General features: G+C 35.7%; 1 protein-coding gene across 1 annotated transcript; it reads right to left on the reverse strand.

The window, feature by feature from the left end:
• Positions 1-756: 756 nt before the first annotated feature.
• On the reverse strand, positions 757-24,427 carry NUP133 (nucleoporin 133kDa). The gene is made up of 21 exons (XM_010075762.1): positions 24,316-24,427; positions 23,410-23,513; positions 22,241-22,348; positions 20,382-20,513; positions 18,141-18,311; positions 17,387-17,542; positions 17,228-17,298; positions 16,511-16,658; positions 15,505-15,652; positions 14,657-14,814; positions 14,207-14,298; positions 12,084-12,247; positions 10,388-10,482; positions 10,046-10,270; positions 8,977-9,099; positions 8,436-8,535; positions 7,210-7,452; positions 5,987-6,120; positions 4,210-4,368; positions 2,677-2,812; positions 757-887 (listed from the first exon to the last, which is right to left on the reverse strand). Exons 1-21 carry the CDS (start codon positions 24,338-24,340, stop codon positions 757-759), a joined length of 2,823 nt encoding a protein of 940 aa, XP_010074064.1. The 5' UTR covers positions 24,341-24,427.
• Between the last annotated feature and the right edge of the window lie 1,409 nt (positions 24,428-25,836).

Raw genomic sequence — 25,836 nt, forward strand, 5'->3', positions numbered from 1 at the left:
AACCATGCAGGTCTCCTGGCACCCTTCCTGTTGCTAAAGGAGTTGCTAAACTAACAGCTAGACAGGACCTGATTTGTTTTACAATGTATCGCTGTTGCTCACTGAATATTTTTTGTGTGCATCACTGGATGGTAAAAATACACTGCCAACAAGGCAGAAACAATAAGGCTACTTGTTGCTGGCTACCACCAGAAAGGGCTGTGGAAAGGAAGTCAGTGCTGTTAGCAGTCGCAGTACTGGAGCAGTTCGTGTTCTTGTTTCAGTATGGGTTGGGATTTTTGTTTGTTTGTTTTTGAAAAAGAAAAAAAAAAAAAGTGTAAAGAGGCACCTGGTCTTTCTAACAGATGACCAAAAGCCTCTTCCTGCTCCTAGCCTTTTCTTTTTCTAGATTGCAGCATCCTTCTACACTAAGTTGCAATTCTTTGTTCTTCCAAATTCTGCCCTACTAAAAATGTAACAGAAGATAAAGTCTCATATCCGTAAACTGGCTTAGACCAGTAGATCAACTGCTGGCACCGATTTGATTTTTCTCCTAGCAGCACTCTAAAGCACATGTACAGCAAAACCAAATTTGAACCAAAAGCAGCATTCTGAAGTTTGGCACTGGTAGAAACTAAGCAAAGATAAATTCCTGTATCGATCTTTAGGTGCTTATCAAGTCATATAAGGGATAAAGACAGCTGTGATCTTCACATTCATTTTACCGAACAGAGGCAGAAAACATACTGGAGCTCTACCTGTGTAATGAAGAAAACATCAGATACTTACATCAATGAGCTGAGATGCAGACAACACTGGCATGTCATTGAGGTTCAACTGTTTCTCTGCCAGTAATTGTTCAGGAAGTGTCTCCTGATGTAACAGAAAGCGTTCCTGTTCTGATATTTCTTGTGGTAATTTAAGGAAATTAATGTTTTATATTATTAAAATGTAATATAAATTATATGGAACAATAATAACTTAAGTCACAATATTATTCAGGTCTACAAGTGTTTCTTATGAAGCATTCTATTTGGATGCTCATATATGTTCCTGAGGCACAGAAATAGTTCCACGTCACTGTTGTCGCCCTGGTGAACTAGTTCTTACTTTCCACTCAGGTTCCCCGTGTAATGCAGACTGAAAACTCTGATTTTTTCTCAAAACCACAAAATTAATACAAAGGATTGGAGGGAAGTTGCTGCACTATGCAGGAAAGTAAATTGGTTGCAATTTTTAGGAGCTACCTTTTGGCTGAAGACTTGTGCCATGGACCTGCTCCATCTCATGAATTATTTCATTTTTGATTGTTTTATTTTCTAGTATAATCTTTCCAGGGTTATAAACTTCTTAGGTGGAAACAATCAAAATAGACTAATTTCAGTCAATTTAGTATGTGAATCTTGCCCCCCAGTTCCACTGCACAGTAGAAAGGAGTATTTTATCTGTTTAAATGGATAAGCAGAATGCAGCAGAAAATTATTCTTCATCAATAGAAAACTAATACACAAAGAGCATAAGTTTTAAAATCTATGTCATGTGTCATACAGAAACGTGCAGCAGAGTAAGACCAGACCAAGTTTTGATAGTCCATTACTCTACTGAAATAAAGCTTTGATTTCCTATTTTTTCTACGGTTTTCCTTTTTGAAGATGAGATTCTTCATATCAGCATAGGTTTTTCTCACAGCAGTGAGAAAAACAAATTTCAACTTTAATTTCATGCAATGCTTTATAATTTAAAGGACAGATGATATATTATTATTACAAGCTAAAAATATTTTGTGAAGCCTACTTAGTTATCATAATTATCCCCAGCATTTTTCAAGAGGATTTATTTTAAGAATTGTACAAAACGTACATGGACAAATACACAGATAAGTAGAAGTAAACCTGAGTAGTAACCTTGAGTAATATTTCAACGCTTCCCCCTGGTGGCCAGTATTAGCTTACTATTAGTGTAGAATTGCTTTTTCACAGACTCACAGCAACACGTGCTTCACAAAAAGTATCATGAAAAGGGTCTTTTCCAAAGTGACAGGAGCAGCAGAGCAGTGGAACTGCTGCATTTGGTAATGAAGCAGAATAGGTATTCCTACTTTTCCCATTAACATCCTTTCATTTAGAGCATAATGAAACACTGTCACTTTACCCTTTCTAGATACAGAGAGAGTAAGATGCTGGGAAAGCACTTCCTGATCACAAATGTATATATTTGCAGGTACATTATTAAAATGCAACATAGTTACAGGATTTCCTTGTACAGCCTAAGAGTCTCAGGACTTGAAAACAATTAAAAATTGAGAGCTATTCAGTAAGCACGCTTTAAGAAATGAAATCATTTTTACCTTGCATCTGAAATAAAAATGCAGCTTCATCTACTTCAGAACTGTCTAATAACTCATAAAAAAGACCACCAATATTTTGTGTGTTATTAAAAAAAGTGAAAAGGTACAAATTTCCCTTGCTCATAGTCCTAACTCACAGGTGAAGTTGAATACTGAGGTTACTGCCTCGTGCTGTGTTCCTTATCCTTCCTGCAATGAGCAAAATCCTCAGCCCGTATATCCCTACCACATTTAGAGCCCTCATAAAATAAATAATAGCCTAATAAATTAATCATATGAAAAATTAACATGATTCTAATTCAATAAATTCATTAGTCTATTTGTCGCTTTGCTCTGGTTTTATTTCTTACCTTCTATTTTCTCTTGCAGTATATCTTCTGAAAAATCAGATGCCAGTGCAGCTAATTTGCTCAAGCCAAGGAGTGTTTTCTTCTTTGCAAAATATCGAGTCTCCATGTTTGCTAAAGTCTGCAAGGTTCTGTGAGCCTGAAATTAACAAAGATGTCAGAAATCAGCTTTATAATTTAACATCAGAAGGTTAACAGATAAGGATTTAATCTGAACTGCAGTCTAACAGCTATTTATTGCTTGTAATACTATAACCCTTATTTTTAAAAGTTGTACAACTTGCAGATTAAAACTCCACATTACACTCTTCAGGAAGAGATATAGATCTCTACTCCAATTATATACAAAAAACATTTTAATTACTAATCAAGAAAAACTATCTTTTGATCAAAGGATAAATTGCAACCTCACATATTACACCTCTGGGATCTTATTCAAGGCTTTGCCATAAAAGCCCAGCAAATGTGCTTTGACAGGACAACCTCACATACAGATAGATTTACTTGTTAATTCAGGAATTTGAAAAACAGAATCCTACATATAACCGCCGCAGTAACCGAGCACATAAGTAAAAAAAATTTTTTCTGTTCCTTTGTCTGATAGACATTTCTGAGCACCTACTCAGAAGTAAACTAGGCTGAATTACTTGTATATTTTAGAATCCTTGTCCCCTCCTCATAGTGCTTTGCTATAAAAGACAAAACCTCAGTCAACACCTATGCAATATTACAAGACTTTCAGGGTGGGTTTGGGGGTTTAGTTGTTGTTTGGGTTTTTTCTGTTGTTTTTTGTGTTTTGTGTGGTATGAAGTATTATCAACCTATAATTTGCAGTAGGATAAACGTTTCCATGCTCAATTAATGCGCACATGGATTGGAAGAAGCCATTTTCCCTTACAATTAGTTTATTTGCTAGAGTGAAATCCATTCATAAATCTAGCAGAAGGAAGGAAAGACTGACCAAGAGGATGTAGGGAAAAAACTGGGCAGCCTACAAGGCAACAAAGAATCCAGTTTAAAAACAACATCACATTAACCTATCCACATGCATATTAGCTATTAAAAGAAATATTGCTTTTGTACTATGAATATAAGTGATTAACCAATATATTTTTTACTTTTGTGATACCTCCAAATTACTTTGCTTTAAACAGTTTTGAAATAAAAATTTCAGTTTTTCCTTTGCTGGATAATCTGATAATTCTATTAATATTCACTGTAAACTCCCAGTTCCACTAAAGTGGTGATCACGTAGCCACGTAAAACTCCTTTGATACAAAATATTAGTCACCAGCAAGGGATGAAAAGCAGCCCTAATTTCCATTACATGATGCAGTGGCTTATACGATACACCAGATGGTGCCTGGAGGGAGGCTTTTGGTACTCTGTTAATACTCCATGTCATCTCTCAGCTAAGACACTTAGATAAGCTGAGTTTTTTTGATGATGAAGAGTCAGAACAAGATAGTTTGCCGACCTGAACATGGACTTCAGTATTTCACATATATTTCAGTTTGGTTGTATTAAAAACCCTACCTTTTGCAAATCCTGACTATTGATTTCATGTAACCAGCTCAGATGCTCATGAGCTTGCAAGAAACTGGCCAGCTGTCCGTGCTGAGCAATAGGCTGAGATAGCAGCTTCCCTCGCTTTCCCTTTTCTAAATACCAGCGAAACAGGAAATCTGAAAAATTCTTAAGATAACAGAAATACAAGTAGATTTTTTAAGTTACATTTAGATATCTTGTTTGTCTTTTAAGGCAAAATATCTCATAAAATACAATTGGTAAGAACCTGCTTAACAAAACAAGACACACACACATGCACAAAAAGTAACATATGGTTAATAAAAATTCTTCAGAGTCCTGATAAAAATAGCATGTAGAGAATTCACAGCTACAGTAGAAGAAACACTGATACACACAGCAGGGTTTATCCTTCAAATGCAAGTGAAGGAAGTGCCAAATGAAAATTCTTCATTTTAACCCACAAGAACAGAAACAGGTATCACCCACAATTCTAATCTTATTACCTATTCCTTTCCCTCCCTCAGAACTCTGTGCTTACTACTTCCTTTCATATCTAAGTTCGCTTCTACTGTCACTGTTTTTGAAACATTCCCTCCTATCTCCAACTGAACTCACAACCTTACTTCTCTCAGTCACTGCTAAAAAATAATGTATTTTTTAAAAGAAACACCTATTTTATCTTCAAAAACTTCAACATGACATAACTAATCAGGGCTTATGTTGAGATTTAATTTAGTCTTTTTAGAGTAATTTTAGAATAATGCTAAATTTTAATTGCATTAGCAATTAAAAAAAAAAAAATCAAGCCTGAAGAGGCCACCAGGCTGACATTCTATGTACTACACTTGATCTATTCAGCTCTACATTTGCTACAGTAACTTCTCTTCAAAGAGTGTTAGTTTTTTTCTTTAAAAAAAAATCCAAAGAGAACAGACAGAGAATTAATCCGCTTCTTTGTCAGTATGTGTGAGTATTTAACCCTCTCTATTAAAAACATTTTGTATAATTTTTCTGTTACTAATACTTTTGTTTGTTCTTATTAAACAACCTTTCTGTACTTTCTTTGTTAGGAAGCCTGTAGACTGCAGGATTTCTCTTTATATAGGTGTAGTGGAACATTAAACAAATTAATCTCACCAACTCTCAAATTAGGAAACTTTTGTCCCAGTCTCTCACCCTTCAAGTAGTCTCTATTGCCTTTTCCTTAAGCTTTCCAGTTTTTCAGCACACTTAAGAGGTTTTTACCCCAGATTTTTAAAGACATTGAAAAATTGTCCAAGTACCTGTCAGGACAATAAAAAAAGAGACCCCAGCAACATCCTTATCTTCCTACTCTTTTTAACTACTTTTCTATTTATACATTTAACAATCTCATTTTCTCTTCTGGAAATTATCCTTACATTTATATTACATTAGTTTAATAAAACAACAGTACACTGAATACAGCACCTCAGTGAGGAAGCCACAAAATGCAGAAAGATGTTAAGAGTGAGACAATGTGTTTGAGGCACAAAAAAGGTCCTGTGAAAACCCACTGCCCATACAACTAGCACCCGTATTTCTGCTGACTTGTTTTGCAGTCTCAGTGTAAAACATGCCATTGAGTTCTGCACAGTGAACCCTGACTCCAGTTTTCCACATTGCCCCTGTACGTATATGTAAATACCAATTAATAAAAAAAACCAGACACCCCCTCCAAACCCCCCAATCATAACTTTTGTATCGTTTCTGGTGCAAACATATTTATAAAACACTATCTAAAGGAACTACAAAAAAGAGTTACCTGATCTGCAAACTGGCTCATGTAACGTTGTAATCTGGGCTGGTTGTCTGTCTGCTCGCACATTTGCACCAGGATATCAAAGTCACAGTACTTCTCTGCTAAAGCAGCTGCCATCTGATACTGTCCCAGGGAAACTAAGTAATCAAAAAGAAAAAGAAGCTGTATCAAACAAGCTCATCTTTGGCTGTTGGATGACTGAGAGCAGAGACCAGAAAATGAGAACAAGTTTCAAGTGTTTACATCACAGAGATACTTACACTTTCCCAAAGAAACATTCACCTTACTGCATCCACACCCTGTGCACATGCAAGCTCACAAGCCTACCACCTCTGTCCCCCAGTACAAGAGAGAAGAAATTTAGAATACTAAATCGCCAGTATACATCCTACTTTCTCTGAAAATTAGCAGCATCTGCTGTTTGTGCTTTTAGGAAGGGATGGGGTTGATCACCACATGACTTAATATCTGCATTAATATCCACTTAATTACACCAAGTGATGAAACAGCAGGCAAAGGCTTTTGATAACAAATAGAACAAGTGAAGATAACATGTTTTGAATACAAGTTCTATTATTTCAAATCTTTCATCTTGGTTCAATCAAATACATAAGAGTGAGCAGAACATGCAATTTTGTTTGTAAGGAAATACTAACTTTAAATTGAACATAACAACATGAAATGTATTTACAAGCTAACAGAGCCCATGAACGTCACTAAAACTGACAATGATAGTTTTCTTAAGGTTTAAGAATGTTAAAAGGCAGTGATTCTTAGACTGTTCTATTTATATAATTCACTTTTAGTCTAAAAATTTAAACTCTATAAGCTTACTAAAATTTATTTGCTCAGACTTATTTCCGTCACATAAATTTACATCAACTAGCAACAATATAAACATTTAGAAATCCATTTAAAGGCTATTTTCAGCCAGCTGTCACAAAATAAAATTCCTGCCAGGAAAATATAACAAGTTATCAAAAGAAAAAAATTCAAGAAGCAACATGTCTTAAAGGTATGGGCATGTCTTGGATGCAATTCTGTAATCTGTTTGTATTTTGTAAATATCCCATTAAATCACAAAACCAGCCATTTATACTCTGAAGACAAACATGCAGAACAAATAGAATTCATACAGAGATGCCATTTACTCCATCAGATTTGCATAATTTCCTCATCAAATGGAACATTTAATTATTGCATTAAGAAAAAGAGACATTACTTACGGAGGGGTAACAAGAGTTCTGACCTCTTCTGCACATATTCCATTTCTACATTGCTGTATCTCTCTTGATCAGCAGGGCGGTCCACAGATTTCAGCTGAGAAACATAGCCATCTAGGAAACAATCCAGTAGTGCCACCAACTGTTCAGCCACAATGCTACGGAGGTTACTGTCCGCCTGGGGATACACCATCTTCAGAATGATTCCATGCTGACGTATTATTGCTGTACGAAGGCCACTAGATGCTTGGGAAAACACCACAGTAATCATTAAAACAATACTTCTATCATCACAAGAATCTATGCTGAAGTATAGCAAAAACATTACTATGTATAACTAAAATAGAAAGAAAAAAGCTAACAAACATTTAAATTTTAAAAATCAAAGCAATACTACTAAAAAGCTCAGAACACACACTTCCATCTACCTTTACACATTAAATTTGGCCACAATGTAGTAAACAAAAGACAACAGAAACAAAACCACCCCCTGAACTACACAGATCTACACTGTCAACTATCAACAGCAGCTATTTTTCAGATTAAAAGAATCACTTACACGATCTGTAAGCAAAGCAGAGAATACACACAAGGAAAAGGCAGCTCCTATTAAACTGATTTAAATACTTGGATGCAGTCATCAAGACATAAACACAACAAAACATCTTGCATGGGTCCTGCTTTTCAAAAGATTTTTATCTTTGGAGCACTAACCAAGTATGTTCTATATGCATAGAGACCACAAGGAAGCCAAAGCATCAACTGGAAAGTGCTTGCTTCTGTAAACATTTGTTCTGATACTTTTTAATGTTATTAAACCAGCAAAACAAAACACTTAAGGAAGTGAAGAATCATCAGTCCTTTTAAAAACAGTTATAGATCACATTTTATGATTCATTTTAACACTATGTATCCCACAGGTTTGCCAACTAGAATCAGTGCATACTAAAAAAAAATTAGCTTTATCTCCCACACTTCGGTTTTGTAGTCAAATTTGCAGTGCAAGTTTTAAAGAATTATCATCAATGCTGAACAAAACAACTGTTTGTTGATTCACTCCATTTCATTCACCAAACAAAACCTTTAGCTTTTCCCATCCTTACTGACAACCTCGTCGCTTTTAACAGGAAATTCAACATTCAGTTTGAAATTCTTGTGTTCTGAAACTCATGAAAAGTACTTTTGTTTAGCGTAAGATAATTAATAAACTAGTAATAATAATTTCTCACCTGTCCATGGAATATATTCAGGTTCTCTTTCTGGAAGCTCTCCTGCTTTATATAAAGAGGCTCTAGATTGACGATACTGACAGGCAGCCTGTAGCATGTCCTGTTTAAAAGCAAGGACACAAATACCTTAAAGTCTACCTGCATACACACAGGCCGTAAAAGACGTTGTCTTTTATAATTACGAAATATTCATATCCCCGTTCTTTCTACACCACTTTCTCAGCTGTACAGAAGAGCACATACAGACTGAGCAAGAAGCCTCAGTGCTCAAGCATAAGCTCTTCACGCTTTGCTATGTACTCCTGCTTTCACAACTTCCAAAAACGGTGCAACTTCTCAAATTCGCTTTAGCAGTGTCTCAGGAAGAAAAGGAATGTCCCTAATTCTGCACGAGACCATCTTTTCCTTCCTAATATATTTGGACATGTGAAAATTGCATTCACTTTTGTTCTCATGTCAGCAACTCAGATGTACTGCACTCAAACTTATTGACTGCTCTTCAATATTTACCTTCCTCTCCCACAGACATTTAGTTCTGTACCTTAATTATGTTGTTCACATTCACAACTATCTGTGCCCACTCAATTGATTCAATGGGCAAATCTTTCAGGATTTGTTCCTCTTCTTCTAGTAAGCATTCAAAGACGGAATCTATCTGGGACACCTTAAAGATAGAAAGAAAAAATGCACTGAGCAGAAACATACCCATTACCAGCCATACCTGAAAGCCATGTTATGAGTTGCACAGAAAAATAAATATTAGTAGAAACCACATCAATAGCCAAAAATATTAAAAGGTACCAACTACTCAAGTGAATAATGAAGTCACCACCTTATATTACATACAACACTTCGAATACAAGAATTGCCTTATTTCTGGACTTAAAACTGGAAGAAAAAAAAAATCCTCTTTTTTGAAGGCAATTCCATAAGCTCTCATTAAGCATATTCCTCCCTATTCTTCTGAAACATTTGGCAGTAGAATCTTTGTTAGATAAAGCATACCAGATAACATATCTGCTTTACAATAGCAGACTATTATTTCTACTTTCTTTTATATTTGTTTTTGTCCATTAGCAACTACTGTCGCCTACAGTAAAAACCTCCTAAGAATAAATGTTTTGTGTACAGTTCTTTTCAAGAAGGAAGAAAGAAATAAAAACTGGGTACTTGACTGGAATGTGGCATAAACTGAGAACTAGCTTAGATTCATTAATGTTAGAAATGACAAAAAATTATGACACTGAATTCATACAATTCCATCCAGAACAGCTCATCAAAGCAGCTGTCCCATCTGGAAAGCTTTGTACTCTCCAGTTCACGCCTTAAAAATGATAATTTAGCATACATTGTCTGATGTGCCAGAGAATTTCACTTGTCTTTTTCACTGCTCGTCCATGTAGGTTAGTTGGAAATCACAACAACTTTACTTCTGCTACATGAAATTTGTCAGAATTCATTTTTCAGCTGCACACCATCCCTATGTAAAGGGAAACTGTGTAAAGTTAAATCAATTTTTAAAGGGAAAAGTTTCAAAGTATACATTAAAGCATTGCAATTTTTACTACATGCAATACTACACAGTGATTCAGAAATAAAAGGTTTCTTACCTCGCGAAAGAACACATCTGCAGCAGTAAGACTTGGTGGAATGTCACACTCCCTTTTGTTTAATGCCATCAGTATAGCAGCATTCACTAGATCAGGCAGCCTGGAGTGGTGATTCTTGAGAATGATAGCTGCTGCTAGTTTTTCTGCGTGCTCACAGAGCAACAATCGAGTTGCCATCGGCATCCCTCGTACTGGGAAAACACCCAGACGTTCAAAGACACCAACCTTTTATGAAAAAAATGAAACGCCACATGCACTTTAAACAGTGTTCTAGAGAATTACTTTAAGACAAAATAATACTCTACTGTGTGTGCTGATACCAAAAGGACAGTAGAATGTTACCTGATGAAGAAATTCGATGAAGAAGGTGTGTGCTTTTGTCTTATCCTCTAGCTGATGGAGAAGAATGAGAGATGTGTTGCTGAAACCAGCCGCTTCTAAAAAGAGAAATATCTTAGACCAGAGCACCTGATATCTTCATTCTTTGATAACTGTTTTTTTTAATGCCTCTGAGGCAAACATACTTCTATAAATTTCTATAGTATTACCGCACTGGTACTTTTTAAAAATACATGCACACACATTTATACATGGCTTACCCTGCTATTTTTAATGTGGTTTTTAAACTCTATCATAGCCAAAGTAAAACCTTTAGAAGAAATCAAGTATCTTTAGATCAGTACAACCATTCTGAAGCACTCAATTCATTATGCTGCTAAAACAGCAGCTCACTACCTTATTCAAGTTTTAGTAAGATTCAGATTCAAATTTTTATCTTGTGGACTAGCTATTGCTAAATTTACTATGTCCTAGACCACAGCTGCTACAAAATAAAGTGTTAACAGGCACTCGGACTTAATTGATTCTGCACTGCCTGCACAATTCCACTGCGCAACTAAGGAGTTGCCCAGCACTGCTCTACTTTTCTTCTTCCTCAAATGAGCTTGCACATGAAAAGCCACTTAACATTTCCATCCAGACAATCAGGTCCTTAAATAAGTCAGTAAGAATGATGGAAGCTTCCTCATGAGCATCCTCACAAGTATCTCACCTCAGTAGAGTTCTCCAGAGCCCAAGTTATTTTCCTATTTCAGAATTTTTGTATATTCTAAGTGTGCTTTGAACCAAAAGACTACCAAGATACAAAAACTCAGAACAACTATCACTATGAGCAAAATTAGCAAGACTATTTCCAAGAAGCTACCAATTTTCACTTCTTGCTTTAGCCAGGAATAAATGCAGACAAGCTGCTGAATTAAAAATAAAGTTGATTCAGAAAATACTAAGGATGCAATGCCTGACAATTTCTATCTGTCTGGCACACAGAAACAACAGCAGGAAGCATCACCCATCTGAAAGTATTTACTACACGAACTTTCAAAACAAGTTTCTGCTCAGTGACTGGCAACTGCTGCCTAAAGGCCCTGCGGACAGTTTCAAATTTCAACTGTTCATAAGAGACAGGGAAGTGTGAACAAAGAAGTTAATTCCTTAAAATGTGTCTGCTTTAATCCTTTATGTACAAATACTCCAAAATAAATTTATCTAGTTCTGTTTTAGGCAGACATAAATACTGATGCCCCAGAGAGATATGAGCTAACTCTACTCAGGATCCAAGCCTACCAGAAACTGTGCAGCCATGCTGACAAAGGGCTAAGCATGAGCAAATAAACTCTGCCTCTCAACATATCTATTTGTGGGAAATAATTTAGCTCTATTCAAGGAATCATGGAAACACTAAAGTGAAACCACCTGTTCCTTGCATGAAATACCCTTCTCAGAAATGTTTTCTTTGCTGTTTGTGTATACTATATGTTGCCAAGAACTAACTACAGTAGACTGCAAGTTTATCTTGCATCTTTTAGCCTTTCTAGAAATGTATCTAGTGGTGGCATAGAGTAAGGGATACCTATGCTTTTTTTGCAAAGCTTAAATTGTCATTTTATCTAGAGTACTATAAACAGTTTTTTTCACAAAAAAAACCCCACCAACCAACACAAAAAATCCCAACAAAAATCCCCCACACCATTATGTTTACCTTCAGGTACAGATTCAGCCCATCTTGGATCAGAGGCAGGGTAATCATCTATTAAGTCCACACTGATCTGAGTCACTGCCCTATCCAGTTCAGCGTCAGAATCCAGATCTGTATTACTTGGAAAGAGCTCAGCTACCATGCTTTGTGCATTGACTAGATCTTTCCTGAAATAAAAGCAATAGATAGGATTATAGAAACAAGAACCACTCCATTAGCAGAATTTTCTGATATACTTTTTGTAAAGTGCTTTAGATTGTAAACATCAAGCATTGTTTGGGCTATCTTTAAACTAATTATAGATAAAAGGTATTCTGATTCTATGGATAAAAGGTATTCCAATTCCTTTAAAGCAAGTAGGCTGCACAGTCTGTAGAACAAAACAGCACAAGCCAGGAAGTGTTTCAAGTCACTTTTTATTTTATAATCCCTATATTATTATTTAAGAGAAAAAGATACATCATACAGAGCTAAGGCTGGGTGTCTCTGATAGCTCAGTCACCAAATTTTTATTGCTTGCTTTAAAATCCTCTCAAAAGTACATGTAGTCCCTCCCACAAATGGCAATAAAGTAAAAGCTCTCAGGAAAATGCTTCAGCAAATACAATGCATTATTCTTATTTCCTATAGTTTCAGAGAATCCTATTCTACTCAGGTCAGTAAGTAAAAGTGTAAGAGGAACCATCCAAATCCTTAAACCTCCAAGGTACGAAGTTGTACTGAAGAACCCTACGTAAGAAGTATGCAATATTCACAGAAAGCACAGATTTGATTTTGTGACTAAAAATTATAGTATTCAGCCTGAGAAGGGATTCTGTGATTCCAATATCTAATTCTGGAAATATTTATATTTTTTCATGAGACTTTCAGTTTGAATGGTTATATGACCAAGATATCTTGACATAAAAAACAGCAGTAAACAAAAATTTGCTAAAGCAAATTATACTTTTAAAAACTGGAATATATTGAATCTTCTAGTAAACAACCTTCCATTATTTGCTCTCCATCAACTCCTTGGCCATCTGGACAGGCCATTGCTACATCTCCATTCATTTTACCACACTATTTTTCTGGAAGAACTCTGAATCAATACTATACACATCAAATTATTATTTTCTTCTGGTTTCCTAAATATAACCCAAATTCTAATCAAAATAACATTAAACTTTCATACCGTTTCACATTGTTTTCCTTACTACCTCCTACTTCTACGTGTAGAATTTCTTCCTAAATTCTGGGCATGTTTACAGATCTTGTCTTGATAACCTTTATTATATGTGCCTAATCCCCTTCAAAACATTCCACCTCAGATGCAGCTCTATGTCAAAAGCACACCTACTTCCTGTTATCTTTAAACTGTTCTTTACAAGTTTTAAGAGTCTTTAAGGACATGAGTCCTAAGAAGGTTTGTGGCTTGGTTTGTTGTTTTTGTTTTTTTTTCTTCAATAAATATATATTGAAAACAATCTCCTCTAAATATAATTAATTTAAGTCTACAGCTCTGTTTATCTTCTTATCTCTCCTCTTCCTCCTTTGTTTACATCACTCAACATAAAACGTTTCACAGGCATTGCATGCCTCCCAACAGTTAGGCTGCTTTAATCAGGATCATCTGATGAACAGTGTATTTCCTTCCACTCCCCCCGTCTCACTGAACCTAAAAAAAGACACCATCTTGACACAGAATCTGCTGTGCTAGTTATTCTTCACAGACACACAAACGGTAATTAAACATATTTGAAAGTATTACTGAAAATAGCTATGCAAATAAAAATGAGGAAGAAAAGGAAAGAATCTTTTTAACAATAAAACATCACCTACTAAATAAAGTCATCAAAATAACAAAGTTTAAAGTTGTCTCCCTGGCACTAACATAACATCACAGAACTTAAGCACAGTAAGCAAAAAGTTATTGAGATTATAGAAGTCTGCTCCTTTTTAGCACATCACTTCTTCACTAGCTCAAATGCATCTAACACTTTCCCAATGAAGATGTGCATGTGTCATTACAATAGCTATAATTAAAACAGCACAAGAGTATCTTTACCAAGACAATCTCTTACTCAAACATCGGAGTGCCTTCAAGAATAGCAAACAAAGCCTCAAAAATCAAGTGCAATTTCTACCTGCAGTACTGTAGAAAAGCAGCTTTCAGTAATTTAGTCTTATCTTCTTGAGCTATAATTTCTAGCCTACTGGCAATGTCAAACGCAGGACTCTGAAAATGCAAAGTAAAAACGTCAGCTAAAAGACAAATATCAACTTTCATCATGAAATGAAAACAATTTTTCTAAGTAGTAACAACAAAGATTTAAAATAAAAATGCCACCTGGAAGCAGTTGTGTTTATTACACCAAACACAAGCCCATAAGATACATTACAATCAAAGTTACATAGTGGTTTGACCTCAAGCATTTTAATAAAATTCACACAAACTGCAAGGGAACTTACGCCAACTTATTTCACCAGTCAAACGTTTTACGGTAATTTTAAATATTTTAATATTCAAAGCCAACATTCTGGACAGAATTTAAAAGGTATTCATTGAGTATCATCACCTCCAAACAAACCATTACCTCACTTCTTGGTCCAGCAACAAAAGAGGACAGGGAATCTTCAAGGTCTTCAGGAAGCACAGAAGTGTTTTCCCTGGACAAGATGGTGATAAGTCCACTTTTTTTGGTAAAGAAGATAGGGAGGCCAGTACAGGAACCTGCTCCTAAAATGCTATCACCTAAGATGAGGGGAGACGAAAAAAAAAAAAAAAAAAGAAAAAAAAAAAAGGCACATAAATACCACTGTAAGAACAGAATATAACAGTTTCATAGACAATCAAATTTTGTCATGAACCAACCAACAGTAATTGACAACTGCACCTGACTTACAGAAATTGTTGATATTATTTGCTACTCAACATGCAGATTTTCAGATACTGCAAGTTAAAAAAAAAAAATCAAGATTCAGGTTGTTCAAATTCTACCTAAGGACTGATGTGCATATCCTACTTCAAAACACCTCTGAAGGTCAAGGATGAAGTACTTCGAGCCATCTGATACAGGCACCTAGTATGAATTTTACGCTGAGCCTTGACACAAAGTTAACTTTAAGAAAAAAAATAAAAACCAAAAACCACAGTGAATGTTGGACAAAAAGAAGCCAAAAAAACTCACAAACAAAAACCCCACCCTTTCATATACCAAGAGTGGAGATCTAGTTAATTTTTATCCGAAACACTGTAGAAAAACAATAACAATACTGGAAGTCATGTCAGTAATTTCTCCATCCACTCATAAGAAACTCCCAACTTGAAAGACTTAAAAAAGAGGGCATAAATATGACTCTGCTTTTTGAAAAATCCACTACTGTAAAAATGTTCAATTAGAAAGTATCAACGAAATGCAACCTTTTTTCCCCTGCATGTTACCTTGAATGCCAAATATTATTTTCTCTTGTGGTAAAGAAATTCTTCCAGTTCCAGTGGAACAAGCAAACACTTCATCTTCCTTGTAGAGGTAAGCAGCATGGCTAAAGTAATCCGGGACTACCAGACAGCACAACACTTCCTCTTCTGACTGAAAGTGTTACACATGAACAATATCACCATATATAATCAAAATAAACATCTAACTTTTTAAAGGCTGATCTGAGTTGCCTGAATTTGTTTTAATTTTTAACAAGAAGATATGGATATAACTTACAATGTAAAAAAGCAAACAAAACCACTTTTAATTTGCCCCAAGACTGGTTTTTTCTTCCCCCCCTTATATATTAAATTCTTGCTAATTTCACATGGAAAGACAAGTAAACAGACCAATTCTTCTACAGTTTTCACACTCTCCTTCCATCTTAAGATTCAATTTCAAGATGCCACTACAGGCAGGGGAGAGAAGGCAAAGAGCAGAAGTTTACCAGAGAAAGTTAATGCCCAAGTTTATGCTTCCAGAAGCAACAGTACAAATGAGCTACTACAAGGACAACCAATGTGTTCTCCCCTCCCAGCAAGACAGCTGTCTTGCAAGGACCAAAATACAGTTCTCTTAATTCCTTGTCCTGCTATAACAGTCTGAGTCTGAGATCTGTTCTAAATGGACTGCATGAGTATATAATAAAATTACTCTGTAGAAAACTTTCACAGACAGGACAAAAATTAAAATAAATCAGTAATAATCAGATGTTTAGACTTCTATTTTTGAGGCTGTTTATCTTACACTTTAAAATGTAAAGCATAAACTTTACATACAGTTACTACTAAACATTAAAAGATGCTAGTACACATTTTCATCAGAATACTACAAATACATACTTCCAAGAACAACCTTAAGACACAGAACTTGATTTCTCTTTAGACAAAAATCTGATAGCTGACTTACGTACAGGAATATTCTGAAACACTGTGCTTTAACTCAGTTTCTGAGCCTTCATTTGCATACCTGAAAAGATGGATTATACTGTGTGACCTCCACAACAACGTCATCAGACATCTGGTAGCCTTTATCTTCTACTGTTACCAGAGTGTAATACACAAGACACGGACTATCTCCAGGATGCCATGCTGCAGCAAGTATCACCAGACCATCACTATTCAACAACAGATATCACACCATTGAGAGATTATTATTATTATCTATTTTACTTGCTCAAACTCTACCACTCAGAAAAACAGATATTTAAGTACAATCACAAATATATATTTTCCAATATTATATTTTTTTTAGAAAGAAGGACTATACTATTCGTTCTTTCACGCTGTTTTATTAACAGCATTCATATTGCAGTACAAAACTGAATGAAGACAACTGTGATTTTGTATACTTAAATACAAGAGATACTGAATTCTCTGTATTTGCTAGAACACGTTACGATTGCTTACTTGCTGTCTTCGTAATATCAAGACAAAACAAATAACCAGACTTGACAAAATGACACTAAAAAAAGGGAAAGGAATTATTCTTAGGTAACTTGTAATGCTAAAGAGATCATGATAGCATGAAGTATAGGATAATCTAGTTATCTAATATGATGTGCTTGTTTTATCAACAGTTGCACTCAAGTAAAATTAAAATGCAATTACTTACAGAAAGTTTTATCAAGAAAACACATTTATCTCAGTAATGTAAGTCTTACCAGATGCCACTGTACTTCCTTACCAATTCCGTTGCAAATCCATGTATTGTATATTTACTCCTCCTTTAATATCTTCATAGTTACTTTCAGAACCCTAAAAACCAATACATCTGACTTAAAACGATATATAAATAGGCTATTAAACAAATACACAAACCCTTCCCAGGTGAGCTGGCCCTTACCCAAATTGCATCTGTAATATGTTCTTTCAGGATCCTGTTGATATCCCAGCTGAGAATATAACGTTCTGATGAATCATCAATCTCCCATTTGTTTAGATTTGAACTTGTTAGCATGAAAAAGCTTGATCTCTCTTTATCCCAAAGAACGCTAGAAATCTGCATTTAGAAAGAAAAAGCTAAACCGGTTAAAGCACAGCCTTAGTATTTGGACACAATAATTTACACCACTCTCAGTCCACAAAAAAAATCACTTCCTTGGGCAACCTATACAAGTTACATTACAAGATGAGAGTATTACGATAATTTCCAAGTCTTATTTATAGATACAAAAACATCTACAGTAAGTATGTTTCTCATACTTCCTTACAGCTTCTGATGAGTACATTGACAAAGCTCAACCCAATCACCAACCCTTGGCAATCCTAAATCAGAAAAGTAAAATTACAGGCTACTGTTTGTTTCTTCAAGTAGTAATGAGGCAAGACTTTTCCCTAGGAAGTATTATGACTTTAAAGTCTCCTTTTATTCAGATATGAAAAGCATGTCAGCATTCTCCTTTACAAAGCGTACAGATTTATTTGGTTTCTGTCTGTCTTTCAAATTTCAAAGAAATACAAGTAACACAAATGAAATTAGTCTTGTCTCTGTTTTTGGTCATCATATATCCTTACACAGTCTTTTCTTTTTTCTTTCTTAAACACTGAGACAGAGAGAAATTAAAGCAGATTACTATATGAATGTTTTTCAAGCTTACCACAGCACCATGTCCAGGAGACAATATACCCAGAAGAGAAGAAACTTTTCTACCAATTCCAGAAAACATGCCCTGACCCTGTGGCAGGGCATGCTGATGAATCTTGCCCGAACTATCTGGTGTCAATCGAACTAGCTGGCCTCTGGATGATGATAAAATAAAGCTTCCTCCCTAATAAAAAGAAAAAGCAACTATATTAAAAATAAATTAAAATCACACACCTGAAACAATTCTATTGTCAAATAACATTCTTTATGTCAGCTCATAAGGGTAAACACTAAAAGAGAACAAGACACAAGGCATCCACAGAATTTGAGAGATACCAAAGGAAAAAAAAAAACACATAAAAAGATTTTGGTTTTTTGTTGTTGTTGGTTTTGATTTTTTTTTTTTTTTTAAGAAATAATAAACATTAGCACTAAGACATCTAATGCTTACGTAGCACTGGCAGAGACTCATTTTCTTATCATAGCATGACATTTTTATCCATGAAACTTCATTTCAGTTTAACAACAGAACTCAAATCTCATGTAATCCTAATGATGAAAAGTTGTGTTACCTTTGCACTATGCAAAACATGCAATCCATTGTAGGTGCTTATATACCGCATTTAGGAGACAGAGACTTCTGTTAGTGCATCTTTTGCTTGTCCCAATGGATGCATCTACATTAGCACTTTAATATCAAGAGTTGGTTTCCGAAGCGACCTTCTGTGAGTCCCCACATTCTACCTGCTGGATCACACCACATCACAGAGCAGTTCAAGTGTACCAGCTGTACACCTTTTGAATTAAACTAAACGGAAAGATGGGCCCTGACCACTAACAGACATTAATTTCATGCAGCTAGGCTGGAAATAATTTAAAATAACCACCCCCTCTCTGCAAATGACCAGTGTAGATGGTGGCACTGCCTCAGCTCTAACCTTTTTACTTTACAGATTGTCAACTATCGCCTTTCACTACTTGCTAACGTAAACATAGCCTTCATGCTCCCTACCACCAAGGCACTGAAAAAAAAAAAAAAGGTGCCTTCAATTTAAAACCAAAGTTTGTACATCACAGGGAGCGAACAAAGCCTGTTAGATGTACAACAATTTAAAAAACCAGAAACCAACAACGCTAAGGGCCTGGAGGTTACTGAAAGAATGAACCGTTTACCTGTACAGGAGATGTTCAGAGAGCAAAATTTAAACAACAACAAAAGAACAAAAAAACCAAACCAGCACCATTTGCATTATCATACTATATAAAAATTTTGCTATAGATTAGATCTGCCCAGTGACAGGATGACTAATTAAGTAGAGTTGTCATATACGTAACAATGCAGCCTTAGAACATTAATTAATAAATGGGTTCTGCTATAAAAAAAAAAAAAAGTTGTTCTAGCTCCAAATTCACATGATGTGATGTTTCAACTACAGGTGTGATGAGACCTTGCTTTCCTCATCCGATATCTGAAACTTGGACAATTCAACTTTAGTAGAGTAGATATATATTAGTATTTCTTAACATCTTGGAACTCAACAAATTTGTCATTAAGATCATTGTCTTCTGATTAGGCTTACAAATGTTTATGACATGTTGATGCTCTAAAATAATATTTACAATACAGGATATGAACAGTAGATATTGAAAAGGTCATGAGACAAAATGTAATTTAATTGATAATAACTAGTTTTAAAGACAACACATATTGTAACACATGGTGAATTTTTTTTATCTATTCCATTTTGAGAGTTTTCCCCATTTAGGCACATCAACAGCAGAAAACAGAATTTCTAAGAACAATTCATAATATACTTGTTCATTGCTTTCATACAGAAATCTCTCAAATTCAGTCACTAGTGAGCTGTACCACAAGACATCGAGTGTGTGGTCTGTGAATTCAGACGAAACAGTTCTCTGTTTTTGTCATAACACGGTTTCTGCCACTGGAAGTAATCACAGTAGTATACTGACACTCCTGCTAGGCTGAGGTACTGAACCGGTCCTGTTAACTGGTATCCTGAGGTTGAATCCTGCATGCTTCTGCAACTTCAACATCATTATTTAAGACTACCAGTCATCTCTGCTACTTAAGATTATCACACTCACCAACAGTCTCTGAAATGACTCCTCAGAATGTTTGACAGTTTGCTTTGCAACATTTATTGGAGATTTAGAATGGATAATGTGGAACATGCTTTTTAATTTTTAAATTAGGAATTAAAGTAGTATTTTAACATAAATCATACTGTACCTTTACTGCTGTAAGGAAACTGCACAGAGAGCCTCCAAAATCTGTAGAAGTCTCTGTATAGGAACCTTCATGTGCAAGATTGGGCCAGTAGCGCACAGAACCTTCGCTGGTAGCAACCATTATTGCCAGAGACTTGAAGTGAGAAAACAGTTAACAGAACACGCACGATAATAAGAATGAGACTGCAGCTTTAGCTAAAACGTGTTATTTTACATATCAGGATTGTGGGTTACAAACACACACAAAAGTAGTAAATACACATGGATGCACACTGACAAACCTAGAACTGAATTGCAAAATTATTCTGTAGCATTACTTATTATCTGGAGGAAATGTTGTACTTGCTTATTTTGCTAACAATAATATTTTCTCCTGATTCTTGCTCCTGATAATTCAAGGTCTGCTACTGAAATGTAAACAAAACTTACAGCTGTAAAACAGAAAAGAGCCTGTGAAGAATTCCAGAGGCCAAAAGTTATAAGCTACTATGGAAGACTTAAAACGCAGACTATAATTTACCAAAGAAACTGCTCTAGTGTCATTAAGAGAAATATCAAATCACATGGTGGCTCTTCTCTTTATAAAGACATAAGCCCACAGTGTGTCTGTTTTAGGGATTCTGACTCAGGAAATCACTCAGATACCAAATTCAAAGCATGAGGCAAGAGACTGTGTTCAAGTAGAGACTCAGACAGAAAGCACTGTACCTAATCTACTAGCTGTTGAAAAACTCACAACAGAAGACCCATTACTCCTTGGAGTTTTCTAACCAATTTTGACTAGACACAGATCTTCACAAAGGAAAGCAGTTGGCTAATGAACATCATAACAATTAAAAAACCATCACAGAATGCATTGTCCTCTGTGATTCCTGCCCATTATTTAAAAATTTTCATTTTAGTGAAATATTTTTTACCACCAATACTTCTACTTCACTCTATAAAATCACAGTATCCATGCACAGCTCACAAGCTGAAAAAAGATGAAATAATTTAAAAAAAAAAAAATCTTAGTTTGGGTGTATTACTTCTTCTTAAACTTCTTTGGGTATGACTAAGTCATAGAGCATTTAGAGTTTTATGAGTTAATCCCAAGATATTAAGATTGCTTTTCATCATCTGGAAGTGTAACACAACAACAAGCCAAAATAAAAGATCCTACTACATCTTCTGTGGTGTTTCTTTCTTCCAAAGACAACTGCTTATCCAGTTTTACTAGAGCACTGCATATATTAACTGAAAACTACACCCAAGCTGATAATGAGAGCTTCTTTTCTTCATGAATGATAGTAACAGACGCATTAACACACTTTCAGAAAACTCAACTGATCTTCAGACCTCACCCTCTAGCACAGTATGAAAAGGCACTTAGGAAAGTAATCAGTCAAGACAGATTAAATCATCTGTCCTCCCAGTGCCAGCTTCCTTATGAAGACCAGCCAAAGGAGGGTGCTGGTGTTTGATTCTTATCCATGTGTATTCAGAAGTAAACCACTGCTGAACAACTTTTTCAGCCAGCATGCATTTAAACTGCACTTGCTTAGACTGACTATTTGATTGCCCTGATGATTGTTAACACAATACTTCTCAGTTTTCTGTATTTTTGTTTGTTATGAAAGCATGCCAAGTAATCCTTAGGAAAACTACTATTTAACCTGATCCTATAACATGTAAATGGTGTAATTTGAAAAGACTAGCAGAATTTTGTTTATTTCAACCATATTTTTGCAAGCTATTTATCCTGACCTTTGGAATAGATAGCACAACACCAAATGCAGTTTTCAAATAAGTACTTGATAAAATAGGATAATTTCAAAGTCACTTTAAATTTTTAAACACTGAAATTTAAAAGTTGATCACCTGCAGAGAAGGCGCTTCACCTGAGGAACTGACACAAGATATGGCTGCTAAACTAGAACTCCACTGGAAGTCACTGGGTGGCAGCTGCAGTTCCTTGCACAGAGATAACTGTAAGAAAGAAAGAGATGACATAAAAAATATGACACTGGAAGGACTTATTCCTCTGCCAAAAAGTCTTCAGACTTCTCAGCCCTGCTAAAAACTAATTTTCAGCCAGCCCAGACACTGTGTAAGAACCAAAACAACGTCACAAGACATTTTCAGCAAGGTTGCCACAACAAGCAAACAGCTAAAAAACACCTACTTGCACATTTTCAGACATCACTGGTTTTCTTAGTTATTTCTGACTGTTTCTCACAACACTACAATATTGAATTATTTCTTTCAAAGGTGTAATTATTTGACCATTCCTTAATACAACATACTAACAGCACAGCAAAACAAAATTAAACTATAAGGGCTTGAGAAAGCTCACTAGGTAGTAACAGAGTAGAGAAGGGAAACACTCCTCCCTCCCTCCCTCCCTTCTTCCTGCAAAGTTGAACAATCAGAAAAGTTTTAACTCCTTGAAAAATCTCTACAAGTACCAGAATGCGAATACCTGATACTCCACTGCAAGTGCAGAATCTGTACAAATAACATACATTGTACTAATGACACTGATTTTGCAACCACAGGTTAACCATACTTGCTATTCACTGAAACAATGTTGAAAGAAACACTGCCCAGAGGGAAAAAAATTACTGACAAAGAAACCTAGATGAAACATATGTTCAGCACAGGTGAAACAAACCCTTTTTTTTCTGACAAGTTGAAAATCAGTCTCAGAATAATCTAAGCCAACCTATAACATACCAACTAGTTTTTAACTGTTAAAATCAGCTTTATCAAGACTATCTAATACATGAGACACACCTATTAAGATGCAAAGAATTAACAGTGTTAAGGTGACAATTAAAAATGAAGAGAGGAAAATAAAAATGTTAAGCTCTCTCAAATGCTTGATTTTCAGTTAGTGTTGTTAGCATGACTTCATACCAAGCCCATTGCTTCTGGGGGAAACCAAACTCCAATTTATAAAGAAACTCTTGCTTTAAAAAACCACAACTGAATAACTTGTTCAACTAGCATAAAATACAGAAGTTTTTCCATCTTGATCTTTCAGTTACCTTAGCTACTGGAGACTGACCAATCTTCCAAATAATCAGCCTCTCTTTATGGACTAGCCAGGCCCATCCACTTTCATCCACTTGAACGCTCAGCTGGTCTTCAGCTACATAAAAAGTAACGTTTTTTAAGCATTCAGATTTTTAAAACACTGCAGAGTAACCTTAAAACCAATAAACTTCCATTCTCATATGAAAATAAGAAACATTTTCTGTTAAATTAAACTCCATGTTAGAATTCCCATGTGTTTGATTAAGACACCAAAGTGCTAAATATAGTTTAAAAATCCATTTGACAAACACTCAACTTTTGAGGGTGAAAAGCAAGACGATCCTAAAAGCTATTTCCATCAATTTACAGCAGATTATAATAGCTTTGTAAATTGCTCATCAATTTTTAAGAGAGACATTTTTGATTCCTCTTATATCTACTATAAAAAGAAAACTTATTCGCAGGGAAAAACTGCTTAAGAGAGACCCATTTCTTGAACTCAGGGAACAGTTTGTATCGCTGGGGCTTTTAGAACTGATAACAAATGTGGATTTAAAATAAATTAAAAAAAATAAGAGCATCCACTCTAGGACACAATAGAATCAAAACAAGTGAAGAAGGTGAGAAAGAATCAATGCAGGAAAGTTACTAAATAACTACTGTCAGCTTTCTTTATAACCTTGGATTTTATGATCTATTGGTTAAGACAGCACCTGAAGGATATTTACATGCATCCATACACACATGGGTGTTATTACAATTATAGTTACATTGTTGACCAAGTTGGATTCAGACCAAGGCACAAACATTTCAACTTCCACTGTAAAGTCAGCATTTAAATGGCATCAACAACATGTTACCACTTTTCTCACTTGTCAGTTTCCATTAGAAAAATAACAGATAAAATCAGTTCTTACCATCAGCCTTCTTCAGGGCTTCCATAACCTTAACAGGCAGAGAGGATCCAAAAGCCCTGACATCATAGTTAACAGTCTCACTTGCTGAGGGATGCTGGATAACTCTGGTAGGAGTTGCTCTTAAACAAAACAAAAAGATACAGTTAGGGTTTTATTGTTTTTTCATCAGTTTCAACAGATAGTTACTTTCATGGCATCTGTTTAGAAATAGATATGATGAAATGGGTTTATGTAAAATAAACATGCTCCCCCTGGGAGCACCGTCTAAAGCAGTAATTTGGTGGCCTCCTTACAAATTGTTAACTGCCATAAAATTCCTTTATTTTTTAGATAACTGATTTTGAATATGCATTCCTACCACAGCAACAAAATCACTGTTCAACATCTCTACATTCTGGTCATCTACTGAACAAACTCATCCACCATGCTGGGAGAAGCTCAAGGGAAGTCCTTCCCTGACTGCAGGGCCTGTTTCTATCCCCAGCTCTAATGCTGCAGGGCAGTGCGCTCTGTGCAACGCTTTGAACATCAGTGGCAGCTTGGATCAGCCAGCACCTCTATTGCCCTCATTTTACTGTGGAGACTGCAGTTCTTATCTGTTTCAGCCATTATTTGTTTGACAAATAATTTATAAAAGCTGCTTTGTATCTTCCCCTACCTTGTCTGAACTTTTCAGCACAATCATAAAAGAAACCAACTACGGGACTGACAGTGTCTTAACAGTACTATATTATTTAGGACAGTCAACCCGCAAACAGAACAACCAAGTTATTAAATACAGAACAAAAAGCAAAATAGAAAACACCATGGCAACTGTACATAGCATGCCAGCTTCTTGAGTACTAGGATTACCTAGCATGCACACATCTCAAAGGGATATTGTAGAATACTGAAAAGGAATTTAAAAATGATCAGAGATATAGAATATCTTACAATACATGCCAAAAGAAAAACAAATAGTAAAATTGCATCCATGAAAGAGCAATGCTCTAACCTACGGTGGCTTGAGCATGAACAAAATGAGGCAGGGTTTGCAAAGAGAGGAAATCTTTTGTTAGTCCTTCTTACACAGGTAGCTGAAAGCAACAGCTTTCATGCAGTCCTCTCATTAGGCCCATTGACAAGTATGCCTTAATACATTTACTGAGGCACAGGACCAACGTAATCTAATTGCTGACTTTCACAGGTGACCAAATGACAGTTCTCCCCCTCCTTTCACCCAGCGAGATCAAATGATTTTATCTAAAAGCTCCTATGCCTGCACCTGGATTTTGGTTGTGTTTGTAAGACTCATGGAAGAAATTCAGATAGCAAACACTGGGCTCCTTTTTCTTGTTTTAATTATGCCACTTTTTTTTTGCTATTTTTTTTAACCAGCAGCCTAACTTCCCATTAGCTCTCTAAACAGTTCGTGCTGCTTCATTGCACACAGCGCGAGTCTGTTCAGACCCGCTGTAAAGTTAATCCAAGCGCGTTCACAGGCTCCTTCCCCCCAACGCCAGCCGCGCGGGTATCCCCTCA

This window comes from Pterocles gutturalis, unplaced genomic scaffold (assembly GCF_000699245.1).
Source record: "Pterocles gutturalis isolate BGI_N339 unplaced genomic scaffold, ASM69924v1 scaffold49742, whole genome shotgun sequence".
NCBI lineage: Eukaryota > Metazoa > Chordata > Aves > Pterocliformes > Pteroclidae > Pterocles > Pterocles gutturalis.

What these genes read in the sequence shown, in the direction of transcription:
- NUP133 (XM_010075762.1), bottom strand. Translation starts at nt 24,340, where the DNA reads ATGGAAGCCCTGAAGAAGGCTGATG. An exon ending in GTGAAGCGCCTTCTCTGCAG is followed by an intron (nt 20,514 to 22,240) that starts GTGATCAACTTT and finishes TCTCACTTCAAG; the next exon opens with TCTCTGGCAATAATGGTTGC. An exon ending in AATAATATTTGGCATTCAAG is followed by an intron (nt 14,815 to 15,504) that starts GTAACATGCAGG and finishes CCCTCATCTTAG; the next exon opens with GTGATAGCATTTTAGGAGCA.